The sequence below is a fragment of the Astyanax mexicanus genome, chromosome 24 (genome assembly GCF_023375975.1).
Source record: "Astyanax mexicanus isolate ESR-SI-001 chromosome 24, AstMex3_surface, whole genome shotgun sequence".
NCBI lineage: Eukaryota > Metazoa > Chordata > Actinopteri > Characiformes > Acestrorhamphidae > Astyanax > Astyanax mexicanus.
The window spans coordinates 31131810-31148734 of NC_064431.1; the positions used below are offsets into that span (position 1 = coordinate 31131810).

General features: G+C 39.8%; 1 protein-coding gene across 1 annotated transcript in view; it reads right to left on the reverse strand.

The window, feature by feature from the left end:
- Positions 1-16925, reverse strand: part of LOC103030382 (plexin-A2) — a 104996-nt gene that overhangs the window by 60998 nt on the left and 27073 nt on the right. Inside the window, exons 2-3 of the mRNA XM_049471686.1 lie at positions 14188-15493; positions 8963-9145 (exon numbers count right to left, since the gene is read on the reverse strand). Coding sequence (XP_049327643.1) covers positions 8963-9145; positions 14188-15399 — 1395 coding nt within the window. The 5' untranslated portion in view covers positions 15400-15493. The remainder of the gene's footprint in view (positions 1-8962; positions 9146-14187; positions 15494-16925) is intronic.

Consider the following 16925-nt stretch of genomic DNA (forward strand, 5'->3'; position numbering starts at 1 on the left):
TCAAACCACCAAACTGAACTGCTTGAATTTTTTTACCAGGAGTAAAGCAGCATAAAGTTATCCAAAAGCAGTGTGTAAGACTGGTGGAGGAGAATATGATGCCAAGATGCATAAAAACTGTGATTAAAAAACAACCAGATTTATTCCACCAAATATAGATTTCTGAACTCTTAAAACTTTATGAATATGAACTTGTTTTCTTTGCATTATTTGAGGTCTGAAAGCTCTGCATCTTTGTTGTTATTTGCTTTGAATGACAATATTTTTATTTGGAATTGCTGTACTTTTTACTCAAACATAAACCTATAAATCGCACAATCAGAGAAACTGATTCAGAAACTGAAGTGCTCTCTTCATTTTTTCCAGAGCTGTATATATAAAGTTTAGCCTTTAAATAAAGTGTAGCCATATATAATCCAGTCTTATACTGATATCAACATCATACAGAGTCAGAACTCACTGAAAAATACACGTCTTCCTCCTCTGTACCCATTCCCACACTCCCACACTCCTCCACTCCAAAATAGGCATCAGCACAACATCGTTATCATCAACTCAACCACAGACCCTCTCATATTACCCACAATTCTGTGAGGCGTCTTAATGTAACCCAGCAGAGTTGCGTCTGCAGGGTCGAGTGAGGGACACATGGGAGAAAGCTCTGACCTTCTGACCTCACAGAGTTCGGCTTGGGTTTCTTCTGGTTTCTTCAGTATCGACCCTGGAGCTGAGTTTAAAACCCTGCCCTGTGTTTCTGAGCTCTCTGAGAGATCCTTCAAAACCTCCAGAGACCCACGTCCTTCACCTGCAGCCCACACGCTCTAACAGAGACCGGGGGACTCTCTGACCAAACGCTGCAGAGCGAGAGAGTTAGATCACATGTAATAAAGTGTAGAGCTGGACACTATCCACTTTTCTAAGTCATAACATGTAAACCACGTTGCCATGGTATACAGCATTATGTATTATGAATGTGTATTCTTTACTGTCTGGCAGTAGAGATTCTTGAACAATGTTAATCCAGTATGAATTTGAAGCATTTGTAGTCTTTGCAGTCTGTTTTAATCCAGTATGAATTTGAAGCATGTGTAGTCCTTACAGTTTTCTTTTTAATCCAGTATGACTTTGGCGCATGTGTATTCTTTACAGTCTGGCAGTAGAGACCTTGGAACGATGTTAATCCAGTATGAATTTAAAGCATTCATAAACTTTACAGTCTCTAAGTTGAGACTTTGAAACAATGGTAATCCAGTATGAACTTGAAGCATGTGTAACGTTACAGTCTGGCAGCAAATATTTTGACCATTGTTAATCCAGTATGAATTTGAAGCACGTGTAATGTTTACAGTCTGTTTAAATCCAGTATGAATTCGACGCATGTGTATTCTATACAGTCTAGCAGTAGAGGCTCTGGAACAATGTTAATCCAGTATGAATTTAAAGCATGGTTAGTTTTTGCAGTCTGTTTTAGTCCAGTATGAATTTGATGCACGTGTATTGTTTACATTCTGGTTTTAGAGACTCTTGAACAATGTTAATCCAGTATGAATTTAAAGCATGTGTAGTCTTTACAGTCTGTTTTAATCCAGTATGAATTTGATGCATGTGTATTATTTACAGTCTGGCAGTCGGGATTTTAAAAAACATTAATCCGGTATGAATTTGAAGTATTCATATTCTTTACAGTGTCTCAGTAGAACCTCTGGAACAATTTTAATTCAGTAAGAATTTGAAGCATATGTATTCTTTACAGTCTGCCAGTAAAGACTCTGGAACAATACTAATCCAGTATGAATTTGAAGCACTATGTGTAGTGTTTACAGTCTGCCAGTAAAGACTCTGGAACAATACTAATCCAGTATGAATTTGAAGCACTATGTGTAGTGTTTACAGTCTGCCAGTAAAGACTCTGGAACAATACTAATCCAGTATGAATTTGAAGCACTATGTGTAGTGTTTACAGTCTGCCAGTAAAGACTCTGGAACTATTTTAATCCAGTATGAATTAGGTACATGTGTATTCTTTACAGTCTGGCAGTAATGATTTTAATACAGTATGAATTTGAAGCATGTGTAATATTTACAGTCAGTCTGGTTTTAGAGACTCTGGAACAGTGTTAATTCAGTATCAATTTGAAGCATGTGTATTCTTTACAGTGTGGCAGTAGAGATTTTGAACAATTTAATCCAGTATGAATTTGAATTTGAAGCATGTGGAGACTTCACAGTCTAGCAGTAGAGACTCTGGAGCTGTTTTAATCCAGTATGAATAAGGTGTGTATATAGTTTTTAGAGCCTGGTTTATTTCAATTCAGTGTGAATCAGCAATTTGTAAAATATTTTTATGACTAGTCACAGAAAAATAATTTATCATTGTTGATCCAGTATGAATCTTTAGCATGTATAGTTTTTTATAATCTGCGAGTAGAAACGGTTTATTCGGGTCATTCAGTATGAATTTGTGGAATCTGTGGTGTGTAGAGTGTTAATTTGCCTGGCAGTAATTTACTGTTTGATAACAATAACTCAGTTTTAATCCGGTATGAATCTGTTTCAATCATTCTCACGCTAATGAAATGTCTGTGCTAATGGACAGGGCTGTGCTGTGTGATGTGATGGGTTACCGAGGATGTCCTGTAGCTTAATGCTGACGTGAACATCTGGACCATGACCCCTCAGTAACAGCTATCTGGGAGAATTGAACAGATTCATCATCCTGAACAAATCGGCCAATCAAATCACACGCATTGCATTACGTAATCTCCCCTGAGGAAAAAAATGAATCTCTATTAAATTTAGCAACATCAGGTAGGTCAGGTTTAGCCTGTAACGGGTCAGTCGGGTCAGCAGGTACTAATTCTAATCTCTGATCTGGGAACTGGCATCATTCAGCTATTGTATGACTTCAGGCTGCATTCTTCAATATATAACTCACACACACACACACACACACACTCTCTCACACACACACACACACACACTCACACACACACACGTACAGATGGAAAAGCAAAACAATACATGAGGCCGTAATCTCTCAGCCCTGAGAAACCCCACGCTTCCTCCTGAGACTGAGGGCCGGCCGGGTTCCCACAGCCTGGCATTATTACTGTACAGAGGAAGCAGATTCCTGTGGCATTACCACCAGCCCACAAATTTAATACAGTATAATCAAAACAACCTGCTTACTGCTCTCTCTCTCTCTTACACACACACACACACACACACACACAGCACAACACAGAGCCCAACAGCCAGACCAAACACCACTGCAGAAACTTCAGTTTCTGAACCAGTTTCTATAATTTTGCTATTTATAGGTTTATGTTCGAGTAAAATGAACATTGTTGTTTTATTCTCTAAACTATAATCAGCATTTCTTGCAAATTAAAAAAAATATATATTGTCATTTAGAGCATTTATTTACAGAAAATGAGAAATGTCTGAAATAACAAAAAAGACGCAGAGCTTTCAGACCTCAAATAATGCAAAGAAAACAAGTTCATATTGATAAAGTTTTAAGAGTTCAGAAATTAATATTTGGTGGAATAACCCTGGTTTTAATCACAGTTTTCATGCACCTTGGCATCATGTTCTCCTCCACCAGTCTTGCACACTGCTGTTGGATAATCTTTTGTATTATATTATAATTAATTAATTAAATATTTTACAGTAGGTCCTAACTAAATTTGATCAGTTACTAAATAATTTATATAATAAGTGAACTTATGAATTCATAGCTCTGGAAATCTAGCTGTTATTAAATAATGTATAGATACTCAATAATAACTGAAATGAGTAATTATTAAATAATTTATTAAAAATAGAACAATCCCATGTACTAAATCATTTATAGACTATAATGAAAAATGTATAGAACATACTGAACGATTTATAGCAATAGTAGTTACACATAAATTTCTAGTTGTAATGAAAAATTCTAATAGTTACTGAACCACTAGTGGTATTCTAGTAGTATACAGTAGCAGTGATTAATTATTCATTTAATTTACTGAAGAATTTAAATCTAGTAGTTACTGCATAGAATTATAGTACTTACGTACTTTTATATCTGCTAGAAATAATTCATAGCAGTTATTAGTGAATCATTTCCAGTACGTAATGAAAAGCCTGAAATAAGCCTCGGGTTCAAGTGTTCAAGGGCAATGCAAGATCATCTCATTACTTATGAATAAACTTGTCTGTGTCTGTTCATAAACACATTTCCAATCTCTCTTCATCCCTTTAATATTAGAATTGAGTTTCTGTGCTTTTAAGGCTTATGTAAATGAGCTGTACTCTGATTGACTGCGGCATTCAGACCACAGCCCGCACTGAAACACTGCTTATAACTTCAGTGATTATCGAGTGAAAGAGAAACAGAGAGGATGAATAATTGATCGGAGCTCAGTGTGGGAGAGACGAGTGCTGGTGAGCAGAGTGAGCAGATGATGAAATTGGGTCCAATTCCAGTTTAAACCAATCAAAGACAGTCAATGGAAGAGTTTTGGAATGCTGGGAGAAGATAATTGAAGAAAAGGGTTGTAAAAGAGTCTTTTTTTACACTGATAGACCAATCAGAGGAGAGTGAATGAATGCTGATGTGTGTTTGGGGAATGTTGCATCAGGCTGGATTTAAAGCCCAGCTGTTTCTGCCTGTGGTTCTGAATGGATGGGATATTCTGAACATTTTATACAGTAAATTCAGTATTATAGTATAGTAATGCTGTAATGTGATGGTAATAAGGACCAGGGCCAGCTATAAACAATGACTCTGTACTGTATAAGAATATACTGTACCCATTTTTCCATTTATTTTTACCATTTAAGCTCTTCAGGTCCAGTTAATAACCTAAAATATAAGTTGCAACGGGATTTGGAAATGGATTTTAAAAAAATGCTTTCCAGTTTTTGTGCAATGTGCATTTTCAGCAGTGCAATTTTAGTCAGACATTTAACTCAGCAGTGCTATTTTAATCATAAATCTACCTCAGCAGCGCTATTCTACTCAGAAATGTTTTTTTGCAGCTCTATACTAATCAGACATGTATTTTGGTGGTGCTATTCTAATCAGAAATCTATCTCAGTATTGCTATTCTAATCTTAAATTTCAGTCAGCAGTGCTACTCTAATCCTGAATTTCCCTTAGCAGTGCAAATTAATCATTAATGTATCTCAGTAGTGCTACTCTAATCCTGACTTTCCCTTAGCAGTGCAAAATTGATCATTAATGTACCTCAGCAGTGCTATTCTAATCATAAATTTACCTCAGCAGTGCTATTCTAATCATACATTTACCTTAGTAGTGCTATTATAGTCATAAAAATGGTATATGTTGTTCAGTAACTGAAATGGTCTCATTATATCTGGGTTTTGGTACGAATAGATATAATTCCTAATGCTCTGTTGAGACGAGGGCCAGTGACCTCTGACCCTTGACCCTTGACCCATGCTGCTGACCTGTGTGTTTACTGAGCCGTTATGGTCGGAGTGGGGAGGTTTTAATGGTTTTCGACGTGTTTCTCTCGTTCTGCTCCGTTTACCTAAGCTCTTACATTACACACCAACACTCCAGTAGCAAGTGTGTGTGTGTGTGTGTGTGTGTGTGTGTGTGTAGTTTCTCCATCTGCTTCAGGCCCAACTTTAGAAAGAAAAACACAAAAACACACACCTATACAGACCTTTAGAAAGCTTCTGGTTGGAATCACAGGTTTGGATCTGCTTTTCTTTTTTCTGCTCATCAAAAAAAAGCAAAACCGTCCAGAAAAAATAACTAAAAAAACACAAGAAACCAGGAGACGCCTCGGCGACCACAGCAAAGCGCAGACTTTCAGCTCTAATGTTTGCAAAACAGGCAGAAACAGAGGCTGGGTTTACTGCAGACACTGAGGAGGAGAGATGAATGAACACCAGGCGTCCAAAATAAAAAAGCACTAAACACTTTCTGCCAGCCGAGCCGGTAAACAAAAACAGCCTCAGATATTTACTCAAATCGCCCACACTCTACAAAAACAACACCACCTATAAAACAGAAACAGGGATATTTTCTGCAGGTAAATAGGTTCCAGCTGAACCAGATTTTGGTCATCTGTTCAAGCTCCCACAGCGATGCTGTCTACCAATTTCCATACCAGTAGGACAGACATTTCTCCACATTTCCAATATAAACAAATGAATGCAGACTATGTTTCTGTACTATAAAAGAAGATTCCTCTATTATATATTATAGTGTTTGAGCTGTGTTACAGATTTGAATCCAATGTCCATTTTAAATCTCACTGGGTGGAGAAATTGAGCTCTGTTTTAAAGCAGATCAGCAGATCAAAGTGAAAAACAGCCTAAACAGACTAAAGTACAGCATACAAACATGGTGGAGGTAGATTTACACACTGTTACTGTAACTAATGTTGACTAACGTTGCTTATAATAGGCATACATTTACCTTAGTTAAGCTGTTTCACTCATAAATTTACCTTAGTAGTGCTATTCTAATTATAAATTTACCTCAGCAGTGCTATTCTAATCAGAAATGTATCTTGGCATTGCTACTCTAATAATAAATGTATTTTAGCAGTTGTATTCTAATCATGAATTTACCTGAGCAGTGGTATTCTAATTATAAATGTATTTCAGCTAAACATAAATTTCTCTCAGATCTGGTACTATACTCATGAATTTACCTCAGCAGTGCAATACAATCATTCATTTCCCTCAGCTGTGGTATTATAATCATGAATTTACCTCATGAGTGGCATTCTAATGATGAATTTACTAAAGCGGTACAAATTAATCATAAAGTTCCCTCAGCTATGGTATTATAATCATGAATTAAACTCAGCAGTGCTATACTTATCAGACATTTATTTCAGCAGTGCTATTCTAATCAGAAATATATTTCGGCAGTGCTTTGTAATTAAACATTTTCAGTGCAATTTTAGTCAGAAATTTACCTCAGCAATGCTTCCCTAATCATAAATGAATTTCAGCAGTGCTATTCTAATCATAAATTTAACTAAGCAGGGCTATTCCAATCAGGAATGTTTCTTAGCAGTGCTATTCTAATTAGACATTCTTACCTCAGCAATGCTATTCTAATCATAAATTTATCTCAGCAGTGTTGTTTAAATCATACATATACGTCAGCAGTGCTATTCTAATCATGAATTTCCCACAGCAGTGCTATTTTAATCACTAATTTAGCTCAGCACAGCTATTTTAATCAGACGTTTACCTCAGCAAAGCTATTCTAATCATATATTAATCTCAACAGTCCAACTCAACTTACACGTAACTTAAAATTTACACAGAGAAAAGCAGCAGGTGTTTTCGTACCTAAACAAACTAAGCTAAGGCTAGGTAACCAAGGCTAAGGGATTCACAGACTTCACAGATTCACACAGTTGTGACTAAAGGTGATCTGAGGTGAACTCCACCGACCTGTGAATCTCCTTTATTTCACCACTGCTTTCCATTTATTCAGTGTAGCTGCAGAGATTTCAGTCTGGAAGCGCCGAGAGTGAAATGCACTAATTCTCTCCACTGCAGCTCCGCTTAGCTGATGAAACAACTCCGTAACACACACTCCCTCACACACACTGCAAAGCCTAATAACCCCCTGCTCTAACACACCACATACCCACCAAATCAGAGTGTGTGTGTGTGTGTGTGTGTGTCTGTCTGCCCATCAACACAATTCCCTTAAGGCACTTCTAAAGTCCTCAACTCCAATAAACCTCATTTCAGTAGGAACAGCATCACATCACACACTCCTGAAGAGAAGAGCTACAGGGCTGATTTCAGGGACGACAGAGAGGAACGACCTCTGTTTCTCTAAAAACACTCTTAAAAGAGGGAAGTGTGACCTGAGATAATCACCTGGGATCATTTAAGGTACTTCTGAAGTCTTTCTTCATTAATGACATTAAAAAACAAAGCAATTATATTTAGTTTATTTAACACTTGAGATTTTTATATCCCAGCAGACATAAAAACAATACTAATCATGATTTTACCTCAGGACTGACACTTTATTCACACACTTACCTCAGCAGTACTACTCTAATTATGAATTTTCCTCAGCAATGCAATGTTAGTCAGAAATTTACCTCAGAGGTGCTATTCTACTCATAAATTTACCTTAGCGGTAGAACTCTTTTCATAATTTCATCTCAGAAGTGCTATTCTAATCATACATTTAAATCAGCAGTGCTATTCTAATCATACCTTTATGTCAGCAATGCTATTCTCATCAGAAATTAATTTCAACAGTGCTATTCTACTCATAACTTTACCTCTGCAGTGCTATTCTACTCATACATTTATCTCAGCAGTGCTATTCTAATCATAACTTTACCTTAGCAGTGTTACTCCACTCATAAATTTACCTCAGCAGTGCTAGCCTACTCATGAAATTATCTCAGCAGTTGTAGCCTATTTACAAATTTACCTCAACAGTGCTACTCCGTTCATCAGTGTACCTCAGCAGTGCTATTCTAATCATAAATTTACCTCAGCCATTGAACTCTATTAAAAAAAATACCTCAACAGTGCTATTCTACTCATAACTTTACCTCTGCAGTGCTATTCTACTCATACATTTATCTCAACAGTGCTATTCTAATCATACATTTACCTCAGCAGTGCTATTCTAATCAAACAATATTTAGTGCATCCCTAGGTTCTGTACCAACTAATCTTCTACTCTTATATTTATGTCAGCAGTGTTATTCTAATCATACATTTACCTTAGTAGAACTACTCTAATCATAAATGTATGTCGGCAGTGCTATTATTATTATCCTAAATTTACCTCAGCGGTGCTACTCTAATCATGCAATGTTCAGTGCATCCTTAGTTTTTTTTTACCAACTACAAGGTTCTTTCTAAATTTGTGATTTAAAAAGTTAGAAAGCAATTTTAGTAATATATATTTGTAAAATCAGGCAGTTAGAATTTTTCTCACCTTCCGGATGTTTCCGGCCCGAGTGCCCAGGAAGGCGATGCAGTAGCCGTTGTAGATGTAAGCGGAGACAGACGTCAGTCGCTCGGACGTTTCAGTGTAAACGGTGTGTCCAGTGACGAGCTCAGAGCCACCCAGAGGCTGGTTAATGTCCAAACCGCAGAAATGGTCATCTATGGGGACCGGCTATAGAGAAAGAGAGAAATAAATTATCATTTTTTATAACATAAGAAAAGAGCTTTGGTTAAAATTTTGGTTATGTTCTGAGAAAGGAAAACAATACATTCCAGCATAAAAAATCTTATCACATCTGTTAAACATGGTGGTGGCGGTATTATGTCGTTTTTTTTCGACACCTCATCAGAGGGGCTTGCGATCATTAGTGGAACAATAAATATCTGGACAACTGTCGGTAAGCAGAACAGTGCTTCTATAATTATACATTTTCCTCAGCAGTGCTGCCCTACCTCCACGTTCCAGCCTGGATTGTACTCAGCTCTCAGCGCCGTCGCTTGTGGCTAAATTAAAAAGGAAAAGCAGGTCTGATCTGGCCCGTTCTCAACGTCTCAGTAAACCAGACATTTATCTGAGGGGTTCGAGCAGCGGAAATATCACTGCACACTGTGCAGAATGTCACCTTGTTCCTGTCCCGTACAGATGGCGGAACATTACCGTGCCGTGTCCGGCGTTTGGGATTTGCGTGGTGTTTTATAGTCCAGGGAAAAACAGGCTTGTTACAGTTCTGCTAAATGCCACACTGCATCTGGGGGATACAATTTAAAATCCTCAGTAGGGCATTAAAATAACCATCAACCTGATTCGTGTTTTGGTGGAATTGCATGGGGTTACTGAAGTATGATGGAATAGGATGTGTGTTTAAGTAGTATTGGATGGAAACTTTTAATAGAGGGTCGATAGTAGGTACCCAAAGCTTCAATGCTGTGTTTTTTGTGGGATTTTAAGTGCTTAATAAAGGAGGATATCATCTATTACTGCTGTAATGATGTTCTATGAAGATCTCATAGGCCCCTATGATCAGAGGTGTCAAGTAACAAAGTATTTAAGTGCCTAATTTATAATTTATATTTAATATTAACTGTAGAGTTTATTTAGCACTTGAGATTTCTATATCCCAGCAGACATATAAACAAGGTCAATCATGAATTTACCTCAGCAATTCATAAATTTACATATGGAAAGCAAAAATTATACTCCACTCATAACTTTACCTTAGCAGTGTTATTCCTTTCACAGATTTACCTCAGAAGTGCTATTCTATTCCTACATTTACCTCAGGAAAGCTACGTTAATCATACATTTACCTTAGCAGTGCTATTCTAATCACAAATTTACTCCAGCAGTGGTACTCTACTCATAACTTTACCTTAGCACCAGCAGTGTTATTCATTTCACAAATTTACCTCAGAAGAGCTACTCTATTCATACATTTACCTCAGGAAAGCTACGTTAATCATACATTTACCTTAGCAGTGCTATTCTAATCACAAATTTACTCCAGCAGTGCTACTTTAATCATACATTTACTCCAGCAGTGCTATTCTAATCACAAATTTACTTCAGCAGTGCCACTCTAATCATACATTTACTCCAGCAGTGCTATTCTACTCATAAATTTACCTTGGCAGCGCTACTGTAAACGACGGTAGAACGATGGTCAACAAGAATGACTAGTCAACCAGTACAACCAATCAATGGACTAACTAGCTTAATTAACCAGTTTGATTAATTTGAGCTGTTTCTTTTTTTAGCATGGTTGAAAAACACTGCTAGCGTGCTAATTAGCGAGCTAAAGGCTACAACAACAAAAACAGGCGATAAACACAGTCTTAAACCAAACTTTCAGAGTCTTAAACCAAGGCCAAGCAGTTATTCAGTAATTTTATGCACGTCGTGTTCGAACTTCTCAAAGAAACGCTCCTGCAGTGCAGAAGTCGAGAAGTTGCATGACTATTTGATTAGCGCGCCGATGCTAACGTAGCCGAGGGCTGAAGCTCTGCTCCTCGGTGGGCCACCCCTCCTCCCCCACACCTAATCAGCTAATTAACGAGCCCGTTGTGAGGTTCTGTGAGGTGCGGCGGGTGGGTTAGAGCGGGAAAACACTGGAAGGACCAGGGATGGGAAACGCTGCCCTCCGGCACTGAAACGTTACCAGACTGAAGCAGTAAACAAGAGCGCGGAGCTTCATACTTCAGACTCGTGATTTAAGAACTGCTTGATCTGATGCTACGCTAACGTGCCATCCATAAGCAGCGCCGGTGTAGCGGCTTTGATTTAATATCAAAGAGGAGCGCGGTGCTCCATCTCCTGCCCTCCATTAGAGAGCTGTCAGGGGGAATATAAACCCCGGCTGCTGCTAACGGCTCTGTCCGCTAACGCTAGTCTGCGTCTAGACTCTCTAATACAACAGAGGAGTGCTGCACTGAAACAGCCGCCGTGACTCATTCCGTACATCCGCAGCCCCGGACAGAAGCTTTACGGAACAATGAGTTCATAAATCATTGATCAGATCTTCTGAAAGGACCCCTCTCACACCCCCCCAGTCCCCCCCCAGTCCCCAGTCATACTGTATTTCAGCTCTGCGGTAGAGCTGCATTAATCCCGGCTATACCGTGACCGATCGATATCAGGCACTGCTGTCTGGAGGACAGGCCGAACTATAGAGCAGCTGATAGATATTATAGATACGCTTCCCTCCAAGAGTATTGGAACAGTAAAGGCTGCTTGTTTCTTATTATTTCTGCTGTAGCCTGAAAACAATTGGGTTTGACATTAAAAGACTAAAATTTCATGTTTTATTTCCATGTACTTACAGATCAGAAGATAGAACACTTAAATTTTATTACAATTTTCTTGTAAGAAAAAGTATTAAAACAAATAAACTTAAAATAGATTAACGAGGGGCTCCAAGTGTTCCAGAGGACTAAGGCACTGACACTATGTTTGAGATGTCGCTGGTTCGAATCCCGTTCATGTAGCTTGCCATCAGCTGCCAGAGCCCCGAGAGAGCACAATTGAGAGACTTGCTCTCTCTGGGTGGGTAGAGAAGAAGGCGCTCTTTCCCCTCATCACTCGTAGGATGAGGCGTCTGTGAGCTGATGTATCTAAAACCGAGTCACAGAAAAATTTGCTTGATGCAAAACTAAACTTTTCTGAATCAGTTTCTCTGATTGTGCTATTTATAGGTTTATGTTTGAGTAAAATGAACATTGTTGTTTTATTCTATAAACTACAGACAACATTTCTCCCAAATTACAAATAAAAATATTGTAATTTCGAGCATTGATTTGCAGATTGATTAAAGGGCATCTTGGCATCATGTTCTCCTCCACCAGTCTTACACACTGCTTTTGGATAACTTTATGCCTTTACTCCTGGTGCAAAAATTCAAGCAGTTCAGTTTGGTTTGATGGTAAAATCAAAGAAACTCATTATTTTTAAGTGCCCTCTCATTTTTTTCAGCGCTGTATAGCTTTTATAAAGCTTACATTCTTAAGCATTTGATTTTGTGTTTATGAAGCAATATTTGCTATTTCCTCAGTCAGTTTTATGAGGTAGAGTCACCTGGAATTCAGGCTTTCAGTTAACAGCTGTGCTGAACTCATCAGAGTTAATTACTTGAATTTCTTGCCTCTTAATGTGTTTGAGAGCATCAGTTGTAAAGTTGTGACGAGGTTACTCCAAATGGTGGCCCTATAATCAAATTAATAGGGTAAACCTGAGTATTTTCTGAGTATTGAATCCTTTTCAGTAACTCAGATACTGTGAAGTGTCGTAGAGAATTGTTTCACAACATATCGAGCATCGCAGAATCCCCTACATCAACTGAATATGTCTAAAAAAAACAATTCCAACATCTTATAAGAAAAAAATTCCAAACTTTTTCCAGTCCAGCTGATCCCCCTCCAGCCCCTGCTGACTGCAGATACAGCAGTGCAGCTCCTGCAGGAACCGAGTCCGGCCTTCCTCCAGCCCTCAGTCCGGCCGAGTCCGGTTCTGATCGATCGTCTGCTCTCCGGTCCGGCTCCGAGCTCTGAATGGACAAGCAGCCTTCAAAGCCCCGGACTCCTGAATCTAATCCGAGCCGCGGCGCGCCGGCTCCAGGCTCCCTCTAACAGGCGGCAGCATTAGCATTATTCCGCAGCTCTGTGCCGATGCCGACGGCGTATTAAAGTTAATGGAGTTAGTGGGATGTAGAACAGCGTGTTCTCTGGATTTACTGTCGGCTACAGTAATAGGGAGGTTACTGAAGCTCTGAGCGGTACGAGCGGGAGAATGACACAGAGTAAAGAGCCTCAGTCTACATTCAACACTATTTCTCCAGGGACTGAGTAAAGTACACAACATCTGTCAGCTACTAAGCACTGCCACTATGATCGCGGGGTCGCTGGTTCGAATCCCGGTCATGCACCTTGCCACAATTGGCCTTGCTCTCTCTGGGTGGGTACAGTAGATGAAGCTCTTTCCCCTCTTCACTCCTAGGGTGATGTGGATCAGCACAAGGCTGCGTCTGTGAGCTGATGTATCAGAACCGAGTCCCTGAGCTTTCCTCCGAGCGATAGCACTGTGATGCTACTCGGCAATGCAGCATCAGCAGCTTTTCAAAAAAAAGAGGCGGAGTCTGACTTTACATGTATCGGAAGAGGAATTTAAGTTGAAATGCAGATTAATTAAATTAGTAAGAAAATTAAAATGAGCCAAAAATAGAAATACTTTAGTAGAGATACACGAAAAAATCTATTTAAGTGGAGTATTTACATGAGAATTATACTTCATTACTGTTCACCACTGTTCAGCTTAGACGTCTTATACAATGGTATTTTCACTCTAGATCACCTAAAAAAGGCAACAAATTAAGAAATTAAACAATCAGAAATAAAAAATACTTATATACGTATACATGTAGTAATTATATAAGTTGCATTTGGCTTTGATTATACCAGCGGTCGGCAATAGGCGTCCCGCAGTCCAGATGTGGCACACAAGCATGAAACATCTGGCTCGTGAGGTTGTTTGAACTACAATGAACATTTGTTTAAAATCCTCCACTGTCTCTCTGTCACACTCAACATGACTTTAGTTTCTGCCCGTTTTCTTTTTTCCGATTCGTGAATCCAGAATCGTGAACTGAATTGTGAACAAAGTGAATCTTTACACCCCTTTTGATACCAATAATAATAATAATAAAAATAACAGAAAACTCTACTTACCGCTTTGGTGCACTGGACGTCCTTCCCCAGCAGCCAGTGGAGCTCCAGGTTGCCCTCGCCCTGATAGCAGGAGCGCAGCCTCTCCTTAATGCGAGCGTTGATGTCTCGGATGGTGAAGAGGCAGAGCGCCGAGTCGTCGGACGGTCTCTGGTACTGTTTCTGTCCTTTAGAGAAGACGGCGAAAAGCACGTCGTCCGGTTCACTCACGTTCAGCGCCTTGGCGAGGACGCTGCCGGCCTTCGCCAGGTACGCCGCCTGCAGCAGCCGGTACTCCACCCCTTTGCGGACGCAGCCAATGGGAAGCGAGACGTACGAGTGGAACTTGTTGTCTCCTTTGCAGAGTCGTACGATGCGCGAGGTGTAGAAGAGCTCGGCGGGCGAACCGCCGGCGTCGGAAGTCTCTGGTTGAACGGTTAAGAAGTAGACGAAGTCACCGCTTGAGAAGCCGTAGATGTAGTAGATGTCGAACTGGGTGACTAGAGCTAGCGTATCCGAGGGAATCTTGACTAGTGACGACAGGAAGTCCGTGTGAAGCTCGTAATCCAGCATGGAAGCAGATTCGGGATCTCTCGGAAGCTTCCGAGCTGAGATGGTAGGGAAGTAGTCCTGCTTTCCTCCGACGGCTGTGCCGATGTAGAGCGTCGCATCTCCGCGGGAACTTCGGGAATCTCTGGAATCACGGTGGCTCACGATGACGCCGCACATGCCGCCGGTACGGTTCACGCTGGAGAAGTAGTGCTCCTTCTTGTGCGACGGTTCTGCCAGCACAAACAAGTCGTCCAACCTCAGCAGCTTGCAGACGCCCTGGTAAAGACTCCCGCAGGCGAGCAGCCGGTTCTGCGAGTGGTCGATTAGCAGCAGCTTGTTGACGTTGTTGGTGTACGACAGCGGTTCAGAGCACGGCTGCATTATCAGAGGGGGGTAGCACGCCTGGTTGTCCTGCTCAGGCCCGGTGTTGTGGGTCACCAGAAGATTGAGTTCGGGCGAAAGCTTGTAGATGCGGTTGACTCCGCCTACGTAAACTGTACCAGTTGATTGGTGGACAGCGAGGTGACTAAAGCTCCAGTCCCTCCGGTCTGACTGGAAAGTGTTCGTGGTTTGTCCGAAGCAAGAGTTCGGCCAAACAGACGACGTGAAAAACCACAAGCAGGCGACGATCCTGGAGTTTAATTTGGAACGAAGTCCAAACGAAGAGCTGTGTTGTAACTCCATCCTCGGAAAATTCTGTTAAAAATAATAAAACTGGAACAAGCTCTCTGTCTCCCCCTACAGGCAGAGTTGGGTTTCTTTCAATCACATCATGGGTCTGAAAGAGAAACGAAAAAAAGAGAACGCATGAATTTATCATATATTTACTAATATAATTCATTCAGTTTATACAATGTTAAATACCGTATGTATAGATATCATTTACACTGCGATTTTTCCTGTCTTTCCATCTTTTTGCATTGGTCAATTATTATGAATTCATCTATATTAGAGATCAGATTCTTTGCCTGAGGCCGGACCCACTCTTGGGCAGAGATTTCCCACCACTTTCCTCTGGCTCAAGAAAATAGTCTATGACGTAAGCGTTTAATGCTATATATATTTTATACAAAGCAACAAACTGTTTTAAATAAAAGTTCATTTTTCTTAAATAATAGGTCTATACTTCTTCAGTGTTGCAATGTTAATAAACATCATTCTCCTTAAAAAAAGGAAAAAAGGAGTTAATCATCTTTTGGCATTACTTCTTGAAATAATAGAGCATTTTTCTGCACTCTTTTGTAGAAAACCTTTTGAAATAAACTAAATTATTAAGAAGGTTTTCTCGTCCTCTCTCTCTCTTTCTCTCTCTCTCTCTCTCTCTCTCTCTCTCTCTCTTTCTCTCTACTCATCCATCTCTTGACCATTCTTTGTTTGTCTGATGCAACATTCATCAGGGAGCGACTCATGTAATCAGTTTAATAAGAACAATCAATATAGAGTAAGAGCGAGCGAGAGACCCAGAGAGAGAGAGAGAGAGAGAGAGAGAGAGAAAGAGAGAGAGAGGCTCTAATGCCCATTAGCACAGAACATTCATTAACTAACTGTGACTGCAGGGGTGGTCCTCATACACACCCTTTAACACACATAAACACACACACACACACACACTTTAACACACACACACACACACTTTAACACACACACACACACACACATCATTTAACACACACACATCCTGCTTACGACGCACTGCCACTCTGATTGAATTAGAATGTAAATTTGTTGATTAAGCTTCATCATTTTTCATCTCATCCTCTCTCCCTCTCTTCTTTCTCTCTCTCTCTATTCTTTTTCCCCCTTTTCTTTTTGTCTTTGTTTATTTGCTCTCAATTATTTTCTTTCACTTCTCTTTTCGCTCTCCCTCTTCCTATCCTCATTCCTTGTCTTTCACTCTTTTTACGTATTCTATTAATGTCTTCACCTCCCCTCCTCTTTATCCCTTCATCTTCTTGTTTCTCTTTTTGTTCTTTTTCCCTCTCTCTTCATCTTTGTGTCACCTTTCTTTCTCTATTCTTTCTCTCTTTGTGTCCCTCCACTCACCCCCTTTTTCATCCATCCTCTTCTTTCTCTTCCTCCATCTTTTTTATTTTAATTTTTTTCTCCATCCTTCCTCTTGCTCACTCCTTTCTTTCTTTCTTTCTTTCTTTCATATTTTTTCCTCTTGCTATTGTTTATCTCTCTCTTTGTCCTCTCTCCCCTCTTTCTCT